Here is a 14,177-nt window from a genome sequence, read left to right as displayed (position 1 = left end):
CTGACTTTAGCTACCCTGGAGAAAAGAGAAAGATTCATGAGGGTCAGACCATTGTTTGGGTAGATAACACATGACCAAAAATGGCAGGATGACTCAACTCCTGTTTGTTTTCTCTGTCAAGGAAAATGATCTATGAATTAGAAAGTCCAGGAGAAAATGACTAAAAAGGCATTGATATCCACGATAAGAAGGGAGAAAAGATAAGATAAAGAGAGCACTCTGCTGCCCTTGATGAGATGATCCAGACTAACTATATCCCAGGAAAGTGCAAGCACTTAAAAGAGGCGAGATGATACAGAATGAAACGTCAGTTCTTCCCACTTTTGAAAATCATGAATGTAAGTGTCATATTCATGCTAGCTGTACATTAGCAAGCTTGATAATAACTTAAGTTCATTTTAGATTATTGCTGAAGGAAGTTACTGACCAGCTAGAAAAAAAAAAAAAGGAATGATCACAGAGATCCACTATGTCATCATGATGCACAGTTCTTGACATACTAATGTCACTTCTTTGCTTGATAGGATTATTAGAATGGTAAGTGAGCCTGGGGTCTAATTTATCCAGATCCTAGCAACGAGCATCCCACAGAGGCACTTATGCTACTCTTGTGGACAAGATGATAATTTGGAATAGATGACATAGCCCATCTGAGTGGATTAAGGTTCACAGTGTGGTATAATAAAAGAATGCTTTTTTGGAGGACTTAGTTTGAATACTGGTTCTGTCTCTTACTCTGTGCTTTTGACCTTGGTCAATTTGCTTCTTCTCCTCTGAGGGCCTTAGTTTCTTCATCTAACAAACAAGGACGCTGACCTAGATACCAATAGAAATCGCTTATAGTTCTAAATCTCAGGCCCAAAAAAGTAATAAATAAATGAATGCTCCAACAAACTCAAAAGGAGATCTCTAGTGGAGTACTCCAGGGATTTGTGCTTGGCCTTGTAAAGTTGAACAATTTTATCAGCGACTTGTATACAGAAAAATGCACGTGAAAAAGATCTGGCACTTCAGCAGACTATACGCTCAATGAATCAAGATGAAATAGCATCCAAAAAAGCTAATTTATCTTGGGCTACCTTGAAGGAAGTATAGTGTACAAGGTTAGGATGTGTGGACCATAGCTGGAGTATTCTGTTCACTGCTGGATGCTCTATTTAGGAAGGACACTGATAATCCGGAGTGTTCAGATGAGGTCAAATACTATGGTAAAGGACCCTGAGATGATACCATATAGGATGACTTGAAGGAACTGGGGACATTTAGCCTAGAAAAAATGGGGTGTGAGGAGAAGAAGAGTGCAAAGTTGCAAAGAGATGGTTCTAGACCTGATGTAAAGAAAAACTCTGTAATGGTTAAGAGTTCTACAAAAGTGGAATGAATTGCCTTAGGAACCTGAAGGGATTTCCTTGGATGTCTTTAAGTAAAGGCTGGATCAGGTATGGGGAACCTGTAGCCTCGAGGCCACATGTGGCCCTTTAGGTCCTCAAGTGCAGCCCTTTGACTAAATCCAAGTTTTACAGAACAGATCCTTTTACTATGGGGATTTGTTCTGTGAAGTTAGATTCAGTCAAAGGGCCACACTTAGGACTTAGAGGGCCACATGTGGCCTTGAGGCACAGGTTCCCCACCCCAGGGCTAGATGAATACTTGCAGGTATGTTGGCGAGAGGACTTTTGTTCAGGTACAGGTTTAAACTAGCTAGCCTTTCAAATCTAAGAGCCTGTAAAATGATGTCTATCATGGTCAAAGAAGTGAGCCTTGAGAAGTATATGATCACATAGTTAATTAACTAAAAGGTTAGTGGATCAGGAAAATTTGATTTGGGTTACTGGTATCCAAAAATTCATTCAGTGTTACCTTCAAGAGCTTCTTTGACCCAGCCAATGAATTCTTTCCTCAGTGAGATTTCTTCCAGACACTGACGCCGGGTCTCATCAATATCCTGTAGCAATTGTTTGGCCTGTATGAGCTGATTGCTGATTCGATCCAATTTCTCATTGGCAGCGTTAAATTCATCAGTCTGTAAGGCAAAAATCTTGCTGCAGGTTGGGAACGGACCACATACAATACTAGACAGGGGCTGGTAGCTTTGTCTACCACATGGCATTTCCTTCTCTGAACTTCCTGAACTTTTAGGGATCTTGTAAGATGCCACGCCAAAAGAAACAGAGAAAGAGAGCCTCATCTTTGAAGAAGGAGAATGGGGTTGTTTTTGAAGTCTCCTGGATTTTTTCTGTTTTAAATCTAAAACAAATAATTTATCATATCAAATGCTCTCTTGGATAGAGCCAGAGCACAGCCTAGGAGCTAGTGTAATGCAAGGAAGATAAATATTACATCTGTAAATTGTTTTACTACATTGGAGAGAAATTAAGCTGTTCTTATCTCCCTAAATGGGGGCAGCTAGGTGGCACAGTGAAGAGTGTGCTGGACCTAAAGTCACAAAGACTCATCTTCCAGAGTTCAAATCCAGCCTCAGACACTTACTGTGTGACCCTGGGCAAGTCACTTCACCCTGTCTGCCTCACTTTCCTCATCTGTAAAATGAGCTGAAGAAGAAAATAGCAAACCACCCCAGTATCTTTGCCGAGAAAACCCCATATGGACTCACGAAGATATGAATGAACAACAACAATCTTCCTAAATAACATATAGACTTACTCAAAGATCCATGTTTCAATCTTATGAGTATTCCTTTCCCTTATAGAAATTCTAAAGCCCTCACAATGAAGAACGTGGTACATCATCATGATCATCATCACTAGCCTTCCTATACTGTTCTAAGGTTTGCGAGGTGCTTTTAAAAATGCTACATCACTTGATCCTAATAATAACTCTTGGAGGAAGTAGGTACTATTATTATAATAGTCATTTCATAGAAGATGCAAAATGAGGTTACTTGAGGGTCACACAGACTATAAGTGCCTGAGGCCAGATTTGAACTCAGGTCTTCCTGACTCCAGGCCTGGCATTCTATCTACTATGCCACTAGCTGCCAAAATTTTCACCTGGAGACTCGCTTCCTCACAAGGTACTTCTCTGAACTTAGCTCGGCTGGTCCTCAAACAATGGAGTGTCAGCAGAACTCCATTCTGAGGCTTTTCTGCTTGACAGGCCCCACCAAGTTCACACTCTAGTGGCATGATCTTCAGGAATCAAGTTCCCCTCCTTGATGAAGCAAAAGTGAAAACTTTCTAAGAAAAGTGTTAAGGTCATCATCTAGGAAAATCCTAACAGAAAAAAAATTACCTTTTCTTTTCCTAAGGTGTCAATGCCAATATTCCCTCTTCCCAATAAACTACATTTTACCAACCAAGGATCAGTTACTTAAATTCTTAAATGTTATTCAGAGTTAAAAATCTAAAACCCGTTGGGTATTTTGAGCAGAAAACGTGGTATCAGAGAGAAAGGAAATCCCAATACTCTTAAGGAAAGCCTCTTGACAAAAAGATCAGCTTGTGAAAATGGGAGGCTTTAAAGAGCCATAAGCCTATACGTTGCAACAGTTTTTGGACTAATTCCATGCATACTTACAAAGCTTAATAATATCTGAAGCACACTGAAGTCACCAGTCAAACCCAAATCCTCTTTCACCTTGCAGATGACCTTGGCTGAATCAACAGCCAAATGCAGGTGGTGATATTCCTTGATCTGCCCAACTCGCTTACTGATCCAGCCCTGCTTGTCATCAGGATCCAGCCTGCACATGATCTTGAGGTCTTTAGTAAGATCATCATACTTGTTCACAAAGTTTTTGAAAACAGAATGGACTTCAGCAAATGTGAGCTTTCCTGACTTCAGATCTTTATAAAGTCTATCAAATCTTCTGTGAGAAGGAGAATATAATAACTCATATACATTCTCAAGGTTCAGAATCAGCTTCTCAGAGTTGTCATCATTGTCCCCAAGTGACTGGGCTTCTTTCTCCCAGCAGACTTGGAAGATGTAGCTATCTTTTAAAGAGTTCACCTTTTCAGCCATCTCCAGTAACCAGGGGCTCAGATTGTAATAGGTCTTGTACTCATACACAGCAGGGGAATGGAAAAGCCTCACTGTAATTGCCTCATCCATCCTCTTCCCACTAACATCTTCCAAATGTTTCCTTTCAATATCTCCAAAGTCCACTTTAGAACAACAACAAAAATTAAAGTTCAGAAGTCAAACCTCACCACCATTATGAGATAATACTTAGTTATATTTGTCCTATCTGTCAACCTACTATCAATTCAATAATATTTTAAAATGAGTAAAGCTCTTCTAGGAATTTTTTCCCTGAATAGACTAGAAACAACCTTCTTTTCCAAAACTTGATTTATTCCTCAACTTTTGAGATAAATTACTTCTATGGAAACCAAACTCTGTAATTATATCTACCCTTAATCCTCTAGCCCTCTAGACTATTTTTTTTTAAATATAAATTCATCAAGGATATCACCTGTTATCAATTCTTTCACCTTTCGACACAACTTCAGGAAACTCTCCACAAATTTTCGCTGTCTTTTTAAATATCGTAATTCACAGATTCTCCATGTTACCACTTCTTTTAAATCAAATTCTTTCTCCTGGGGTGAAAGATTATTGTTCCCTAGAAAATAAAATATCCAATAATAACAGACACATACATCCTTTAATTCTTCTCAATTATGGCTTAATTTCTGCCCCTCTTTTGCATACACTATCAGTGACATGCAAGAAACAACAGCTTCTCAAGGGTCATTATGTTACTTCAATCCAAGCACATGTAGCCAGCAACGAGCCACTGCTGACCTGAGTCTACTAAACATCATAAGCATCACCCTCTAAACCAGGAATAGCTGAGAGCACAGAATACATTCCAGTCCTTAGTTCATATTAGCTCTCCTCATGCCTCTCCATGGAAGTCCAAGTAGCCTGCTTACTGTACCCCATGTATCTCATTTCCCACTCTATGCCTCTGCAGATATAGTCACCCAGGTCTAGAATACACTCCTTCATCTCCTCCACCTTGTAGAATTTCTAGCTTTCCTCAAAATACAGCTCAGATGTCACCACCTCCATGGGCTCCTTCCTGATTCCCTTCACTTATTAACACTCCCTACTTCTGGAAATTAATTTTATTACTTTGTATTTACTTACTTGTATATATGTTGTATTCCTCAGCAAAAATAAAGCTCCTTGAGAGCAGGAACTAATTTTCTTTGTATTTCCAGTGCTTTGCACATAGTAGGCATTTAATAAATATTTGCCAAATTGCATTATTAATACCCAGAGAACACCATTATTATTAAGATGCTTTGTGACCTTTTATCAAGCCTAAACCCACATCTTAAATTCATACTTACTTAATTTCCATAAGTGAAGAATTTGTTTCTCATACTTTTCAATTAGGTCCATATGTCTAACTAAAAGCTTTCCATTGAGGAGATCAGAAGTAATTTTAATAAACACAGAGTCAGCAACGGCCATCAACTTCTTAGCATCTGGTGTCATTTCTTCCAGCATCTTCTCATCACTTCCTGTCCAAAAAAAGGGCAATTTTTAAATAAGGCAGGATTTTCAAAAAAGCTGAGCCAGGATATGAACCTGAATCCTCTGGTTTAAAAGCCATTTCTCTATCTACTGTATCACTGGACCTATCCACTTCTATCCATGAGGTAGAGACTTTAATGACTTCCCTAGCCATTTCCCTATTCATCAAGGTAATGCTTTCTAATGGTAAAAACTGAGAGCAGTGTAATAAACTGTATACTCAGAACAATGAACACTAAAATTTAAATATCAAACTTCCCCCTCTGTTCAAATCTGACTCCTACAAAAAAGATCCATACACATTAGCTTCACTTTACTATTCATTTACTGACTTCAACACTTTGCAATCTGGCTCTTGACTCTACCACTCGAATAAAAATACTCTCTCCCCAAAGTTACTAATTACCTCTGAAATGTCAGATCTAATTGTTTTTTCTTTGTTCCCGTTTTCCCTAACCTTTGCAAAGCACTGGACACTGTTGACCTCACAAACATTTGACTCTTACGTGGCTTCAACGACACTGTTCTGTTGCTAGTTCTCCTACTGGACTAACTGCCCTTTTATTGGCTCAGTGTTTCCTTCCTGCAACCTAAGTGTAGGCACCAAGACTGTGCTTACATCCTCTTTGCTACCTCTCTACTTCCTCTCTTTTGGGGATTCTATCTATTCCCCTGGCTTCAGTTCCCACCGTAATACCAGATCTACATATCAAGCCTCAAGCTTTTACTTCCAACTAGTAATATCTCCTCACAAAATAGCAAAGAACAGCAAAAGGGAAAACAGCCTACAGAAAAGCTTCTTGTAAAACTCAACTAAGTCAGATGATATCCACAATATTTTTTAGACGAAACTGGAAAGAGGACAACAAATAATATGCAAAATTATATAGACATGCCAGCATTTGTATAGCAATCTATCATCCTCATCAATAACAGCGGCATCATGACATTTGGATGTTAGTAAGTGATTCTATCAGTAAGCTGAAATGACACTTAAGATGAAGTCATAAGGAGTAGTAGGGTCAGATCAACTACACAGAGAAGAAATTTGTGCTTATCATTTTGAAGGTAATTAGATATTAAATTTCATCATTTCAAAAAGGGAAAGATTCTAAAAGAACAGAAAATATAATAGATGGTGTTATTAAGAAAATAAGGAAGCCAAGACATCAGCCAATGCTAGCCCATATGTCTTCTTTCTCTATAAAATCTTTTTTAACAAATCTTTATTTTATTAAATATTTCCCAATTAAATTTTAAAAATATTTAACAATTTTTAAAAATTTTGAGTTTAAAATGCCCTCTCACCCTGACCCCTTCCTTGAGAATGCAAGCAATTTGATATCAATTACATATGTGAAGTCATGCAAAACATACTTCCATAACAGCCATGTTGCAAAAGAAAGTAGAAAATAGAACAAGAAAAACAAAGAAGTAAAAGAAAATATGCTTCAATCTGTATTCAGAGTTCATCAGTTCTCCCTCTGGAGGTGGAAAGCATTTTTTTTTTCATCATGAGTCCTTTGGAATTGTCTTGGATCACTGTCTTGATCAGAGTAACTCTTTTACCACTGATCATCCTTACAATATTACTGCAATTGTATAAAATGTTCTCTTGATTCTGCTCACTTCACTTCACATGAGCTCATATATGTCTTCCTAGGTTTTTCTGATGCCATCTTGCTTATTATTTCTTATAACACAATAGTATTCCATCACAACCATATATCACAATTTGTTCAGCCATTCCCCAACTGACTTGGCATCCCCTCAATTTCCAATTCTTTACACTCTAAAAGGAGCTGCTATAAATATTTTTTGTACAAATAGGTCCTTTTCCCTTTTCTTTGATCTCTCTGTGTTACAGACCCAGTAATGGTATCTTTAGGTTAAAGAGTATACACAGTTGTATAGCCCGTACAGTTCCAAATTGTTCTCTAAATAGATCACTTTACCAACAGCGTATTACCTTCCCAATTTTTCCATATTTTCTCCAGCATTTGTCATTTTCCTTTGCTGTCACATTAGCAAATCTGATAGATGTAAGGTGATATCTCAGTGTACTTTTAATTTGCATTTCACTAATCAGTAGTGATTTAGAGCATTTTTTTCCACAACTATTCATGGCTTTGATTTCTTCTGAAAACTACCTGTTCATATTCTTTGACCATTTACCAACTGGTAAATTTTTTTACAAATTTGCCTCAGTTTCCTATATATTTGAGAAACAAAATCTTTATCAGAGAAACTTGCTGAATAAAATTTTTTTGCCCAGTTTTCTGTTTTCCTTCTAATTTTGGCTCCATTAGGTTTTTTTGTGCAAAAGCTTTTTAATTTCACATAATTAAAGTTATCTATTTTATTTCCTATGATCCTCTCTGTCTTTTCTTTGGCCAAAAACATTTCCCTTAACCATGGATCTGACAGGTACATTTTTTTCCATGTTCCACTAATTATGATATCATCCTTTATGTCTAAATCATTTACTCACTTTGACCTTATCTTGGCATATGATATGAGATGTTAGTCCATGCACAATTTCTGCCAAATTGCTTTCCAGTTTTCCCAGTAGTTTTTGTCAAATGCTGATGGTACTATCCTCAAATCTTGGATCTTTGGGTTTATCAAATAAGAGATTACTATGCTCATTTACTACTGTGTAATGTGTACTTAATCAATGATCTAACACTCTATTTCTTCACCAGTACCAGATTATCTTAATGAGTAACATTTTGTTATAATATAGTTTGAAACCTAGAACATCTAAGCTACCTTCCTTCACACTTTTTTTCATTGAATCCTTTGATATTGTTGACCTTTTGTTCTTTCAAATGAATTTTGTTATTTTTTTCTAGCTCTATAAAATAATTCTTTGGTAGTTTGGTTGGCATGGCACAGAATAAGTAAATTAATTTAGGTAGAACTGTCATTTTCATTATACTGGCTCAGACTACCTGTAAGTAATATTTCTCCAACTGTTTAAATTTGTTTTTATTTGTGTGAAAAGTGTTTCATGACTGTGTTCATAAAATCCCTGGGTTTCGTCTTGGTAGATAGACTCTCAAGTATTTCATATTACCTCAATTGTTTTAAATGAAATTTCTCTACTCTTCTTTCTGGGTTTTGTTGATAGTATATAGACATGATGGACATTTATGTTGGTTTACTTTAAATCTTGCCACTATGCTGAAGTTGTTGACTGTTTTAACTAGTTTTTTAGTTGATTCCTTAGGTTTCTATAAATACTCCTTCATAACATATGCAAACAGTGATACTTTTGTTTCCTCACTGCCTAATTTTATTCCTTCAATTTCTTTTTCTTGTCTAACTGCTATAGTTAGAATTCCTAGTACAACACTGAATAATAGTGGTGGTGATGGTGGATATCCTTGCTTCACCCTTGACCTTACTGGGAAAGCTTACTACTTACCATTTGTTTTTAAAAAGGCTCAATTTATTCCTGTTTTCTAGTGTTTTTTAAAGGAAATGGGTATTATATTTTGTCAAAGGCTTTTTCTGCATTTACTGATATAATCATTTCTGCTGGTTTTGTTACTAACATAGTCAATTGTGCTGCTGGTTTTCCTAATATTGAACCAGTCCTGAATTCCTGGTATAAATCTCACCTGGTCACAGTATGAGCTTTGTTGATATATTGCTGTAATCTCCTTGTTAAGTGTTTTATTTAAAAATTTTAAATTGATATACATTAAATAAATTGGTCTACAGTTTTCTTCCTGTTTTTGTTCTCCCTAGCTTAGGTATCAAAAACATATTTGTATCATAAACACAATCTGGTAGGACTCCTTTATCTATTTGTTCAAATAGTTTCTATAGTATTGGGATTAATTGTTCCTTAAAAGTTTTCTAGAATTAGCATGTAAATCCACTGTACAATTTCCTTCTCTAAGATAAAGTAATTTAAGTATTTTATTTCCTCTTCAGTTAATCTGGATAATTTATATTTCTGTAAATATTCTTATCCATTTCACTTAGATTGTCAGTTTTGCTGGCATATAATTAGACAAAATAATTCCTAATAATTTAATTTTATCTTCACTGGTGCTGCATTCACCTTTTTTTATTTTTGATACTATTAATTTGTTTTTCTTCTTTTTTTAAATCAAATTAACCAATGGGTTTATCTATTTTATTGGAACTGTTTTCCATAAAGCCAGCTCCTAGTTTTATTTATTAGTTCAAAGGTTTTTATTTTTAACTTTTAATTTATTAATCTTTCCTTTAATTTTCAGGGTTTGTTTTGTGTTTAATTGAGGGATTTTAATTTGTTCTTTTTCTAGGGTTTTTTTTTTTTAGTTGAAAGTCCAATTCACTTATCTACTCTTTCTCTCTTTTACAGGTTTAGAGATATAAATTTTCCTCTAACTACTGCTTTGGCTTCGCCCCCACAAGTTTTGGTATGTTATCTTATTGTTGTCATTTTCTTTAATGAAATTATTGACTGTTTCTATGATTTGTTTTTTGACTCATTCATTCTTCAGGATTATTTAGTTTCCAATTAATTTTTAATCTATGCTTCCATGGTCCTTAATTGAATATAATTTTATTGTATTTTGATCTGAAAATGGTACATTTAATATTTCTGCTTTTCTGTATTTGGTTATGAGGTATTTATGCCTCAATACATGGACAATTTTCATGAAGGTACCATGTGCAGCTAAGAAAAAAGTTACACTCCTTTCTATTCCCATTCAGTTTTCTCCAGAGGTCTATCATATCTAACTTTTCTAAGATTTTATTTACCTCCTTCACTTCTTTCTCATTTATTTAATGGTTAGATCTATCTAGCTCTGACAGAGGAAAGAAAGTTGAGGCTCCTCTAGTAAAGTTTTACTAGAAACCATTAAAAAAAAAGTACAGTTCTACCATCTATTTCCTCTCCTAATTCATTTGACTTTTAAGAATTCAGATGCTAGGCATTTGGTGCATATATGTTTAGTACTAATATAACTTCTTTGTCTGTGGTGCCTTTTAACAAAATGTGGTTTCCTTGATTATTCCTTTTAATTAGATCTATTTTTGTGAAGTGAGCAGAGCCAGGAAAACAATGTACAAAGTAACAGCAAAATTGTATGATAAAGAATTGTGAGTGAATTAACCATTCTCAGCAATATAATGATCTAAACAATCCCAATGGACTCTTGATGAAAAATGGAATCCATCTCCATAAAAAGAAATTATGTTGTCTGAGGACAGACTGAAGCATACTATTATTCCTTTTTCCTTCCTTCTTTCCTTCCACAAAAGGACTAATATGGGAAAGTTTTACATGACTGTACATGTATAACTTTTATCAGATTACTTACTGTGTCAGAGAAGGAAGAGGGGAGGGATAAAATCTGGAACTCAAAACTTTTTAAAAAATGAATGTTAAAAAATTGTTTTCAAATGTAACTGTGGGAAATAACTAAAAAAAAATTAGGTCTATTTTTGCTTTTGCTTTGTCTGAGATCATGATTGCTACTCCTTCCTTCTTCTTATTTCAGCTGAAGCTTAATAGATTCTGCTCCAGCCTCTTATTTTCACTCTGTGTCTCTGTTTCAAATGCAGTTTTAGTAAACAACATATTGTTACATTCTAGTTTCTAATCCATTCTGCTACCTGCTTTCACTTTATGGGTGAATTCATCCTATTCCCATTTATAATTACAAACTGTGCATTTCCCTCCATCCTATTTCCTTCCATTTATCCTTTTCTCTCTCTTTTTATTCTATCCCTTCTCTGAATTCTCTTTTACTTCTGACCACTGCTTTCTTTTCTCACTCACTCTCTGTTTCCTTATCTCCTTTCTCTCCTATTTTCCTATTGGTTTAAGATAGATTTCTGTCACCTACTCAGTACGTGTTTGTGCATGTGTGTATATTGTGTGTATTTATGTATATATGTGTATGTGTATAAAATATAGATCTAGATGTGTGTAAATGTTGTCTATACATATACATATACACATATACACACATAAATACACATATTTTTTTCCTCTTTGAACCAATTTAGATCAGAGTAAGTTTCAAGCATTGCTGTCCCATTTTCCCTTCCACTGTAAAAGCTCTTGTGTGCTTTCTTTATGTAAGATAATTTTCCACATTCTTTTCTCCCTTCCCCTTTTCCCAGTGCATTCCTCTTTCTTGCCTAGCCATTTTTTTATATCATACAAATAAAATAAAATTGCTCCTATGCCCTTTTCCTATTTTGAATCCTTTAACTGCTCCAATGATAAAAGATCTTAGAAGTTACATTTATTATCTTCCTATATAGAAAAGTAAACAGTTTAACCTTACTGCTTCTCTTATGATTACTCTTCCACGTTCACCTTTTTATTCCTCTCTTGAGTCTTGTATTTGAGAGTCAAATTTCCTATTTAGCATTGGTCTCTTTAAAAGGAATGTCTGAAAGTTACCCATATTTTTTTCCCTTGAAGTATTATACTCTGTTTTTCTGGGTCGGTCATTCTTGGTTATAAGCCCAGCTCTTTTGCCTTCAGAAATATCATATACTATGCCTTCTGCTCCTTTAACATGGTAGCTGTTAAATCTTCTGTGGCTCCATGGTATTTGAATAGTTTCTTTCTGGCTGCTTGAAATATTTTCTCTTTGACCTGGGAACTCTGGAATTTGGCTAGAATATTCCTCAGGGTTTTCATTTTGAGATCTCCTGTGGATTCTTTTAATTTCTATTTTCCCTTCTTGTTCTAGGATATCAGGACAGTTTTCAGTGATAAATTCTTGAAATATGATAATCAGGCTGTTTCTTTGATCATGGCTTTCAGGTACTACAATAATTCTTAAATTATCTCTCTTCATTCTATCTTCCAGGCCAGTTGTTTTTCAGATGAGATAGTTCACACTTTCTTCTATTTTTTTCATCCTTTTAACTTTGTTTCTTGATGTCTCAGGGGGTCATTAACTTCCACTTGTCCAATTCTGCTTTTTAAAGAGTTATTTTCAACAGCGAATTTTTGTGCCTTTTCTCCCCTTTGGCCTATTCAATTTTTTAAGGTGTTACTCTCTTTAGTATTTTTTTTGGTGCCTCTGTTACCTAGTTGTTGATTGTCTTTTCATTATTTTCTTCCTTTGCTTTCATGTCTTCACCTAATTTTTCCTCTACTATTCTTGTTTGATTTTGAAAATCAACTTTTAGCTCCTCCAGAATTTCTTGTTGGCCTTGTGTCCAATTTATACTTTTTTCCTCTGAGGATTTGCTTGTAGTTGTTTTGACTGCATTGTCTTCTTCTGAGTTTCTGTCTTGCTCTTCCCTGTCACCACAGTGGCCTTTTATGGTCAGGTTCCTTTGTTGTTGTTTTCTTTTTTTCAACCTTATTTGTTGATGTTGAACTTTCTGTTAAAGCTGGACTCTGTTTCTGGCTTGGGGGGGGATGGAGGGAGAGGCTGAGATGGGGTGAGAAGGAGGGGAACTATCTCAAGCTTCAGGATTTTTTGCACTATTTTGAGAACTAGTCATGAGGGTTTGGAAATTTTCAGTGTTTCCAAAGTGATGTGATCTGGGGAGATGTGTGGTCACTGCTCTCCTATTCTGCACTCTTGTCCTTGTCTAGGAAGGGCCCCTGATCCTTGGGATTATAACTGATACTGTTCCTCAGGGTCCTTGAACCCTTGTGACAAAAAAATAATACTGTCCCCCAGGGTTTCCACTCTTTTTTGATTAAAAGTACTCCTGTCCACCCTTCAATTATGACCCCAAAGTGGGTAACAGGTAAACAGCTGCCCCTCAAGGTTCCTACTCCCTCTTGCCTTAAAGTGCTTCTCTCTCAGTCCTTGAACTACAACCCAGAAGTGGGTATAAGTAATGGAATTCCCAAACTGTGTCTGGTTACAAGGGACCCCTCTAATCTCTTTCTGACCAGTTGCCAGGTCCCTCTTACTGTCTCTGGCTTGAGAGCTCCCAAACCTGCTGCTACTTCTGCCACTACTAACTAGTCCTACCATTGGCGATTCAGCCATGTGGCCTTCGGGTCAGCCTCAACCTCTGTGTCATAGATCTCTCCTTCCAACCTCTTAAGTTGTCTTGGGCTAGAAGAATGTCTCTCTTTGATCTTTTGTTGGCTCTACCACTCTAGCCCATCCACCTCTATAAAATTTTTATGAGAATAATCAATGTGTATTAAAGGTGTCCTTTACCAAAGTGAGATATATCAAAGAATCTTTACCTATAGTAGGGTTTTGGTAATGATTTTCCACAACACACTACAAAAATACAAATGACTAAAAGGTACAGAAAATCCCATTATGCCTGCTGTTGGCTGATTATTTTAAAGATCTGATTTAGTGAATAAAACATAATCTTGAAGGCTATATCTTAATTTATTTTCATTTATCAACAATCACTTCCATATGCTTTTGAGTTGAAAGTTTTTCTCCCCCTTCCTCCCCCCCAACCCTCCCCAAGAGGGCGCCACAGTCTGATACAGGCTTTACATTCCTATTAAACATATTTTCACATTAGTGAAGTTGTAAATAAAAATTAAAACCAATAGGAGGAACCATCAGAAAGATGAAACAAAACTCAACAGAAGGTAAATATAAGTGATAGCGATTCAACTTCCATATTTCTTTCTTTGGATGTGGACAGCATTTTCCATCCTGAGGCCTCTGGAGATGTCTTAGATCTAAATGGTGATTTTTTAA

General features: G+C 35.9%; 1 protein-coding gene across 1 annotated transcript in view; it reads right to left on the bottom strand.

Moving 5' to 3' along the window:
• The window catches only part of RNF213 (ring finger protein 213), a 170,689-nt gene that overhangs the window by 77,318 nt on the left and 79,194 nt on the right, over positions 1–14,177 (bottom strand). Inside the window, 4 exon segments of the mRNA XM_078155847.1 lie at positions 1,861–2,023; positions 3,538–4,127; positions 4,439–4,588; positions 5,325–5,498. Coding sequence (XP_078011973.1) covers positions 1,861–2,023; positions 3,538–4,127; positions 4,439–4,588; positions 5,325–5,498 — 1,077 coding nt within the window.

This window comes from Phascolarctos cinereus, unplaced genomic scaffold (assembly GCF_003287225.1).
Source record: "Phascolarctos cinereus isolate Bilbo 61053 unplaced genomic scaffold, phaCin_HiC Scaffold_5;HRSCAF=322, whole genome shotgun sequence".
Taxonomy (NCBI): domain Eukaryota; kingdom Metazoa; phylum Chordata; class Mammalia; order Diprotodontia; family Phascolarctidae; genus Phascolarctos; species Phascolarctos cinereus.
The sequence above is the reverse complement of the archived record's forward strand: the minus strand, read 5'-3'. Positions and strand labels throughout refer to the sequence as shown.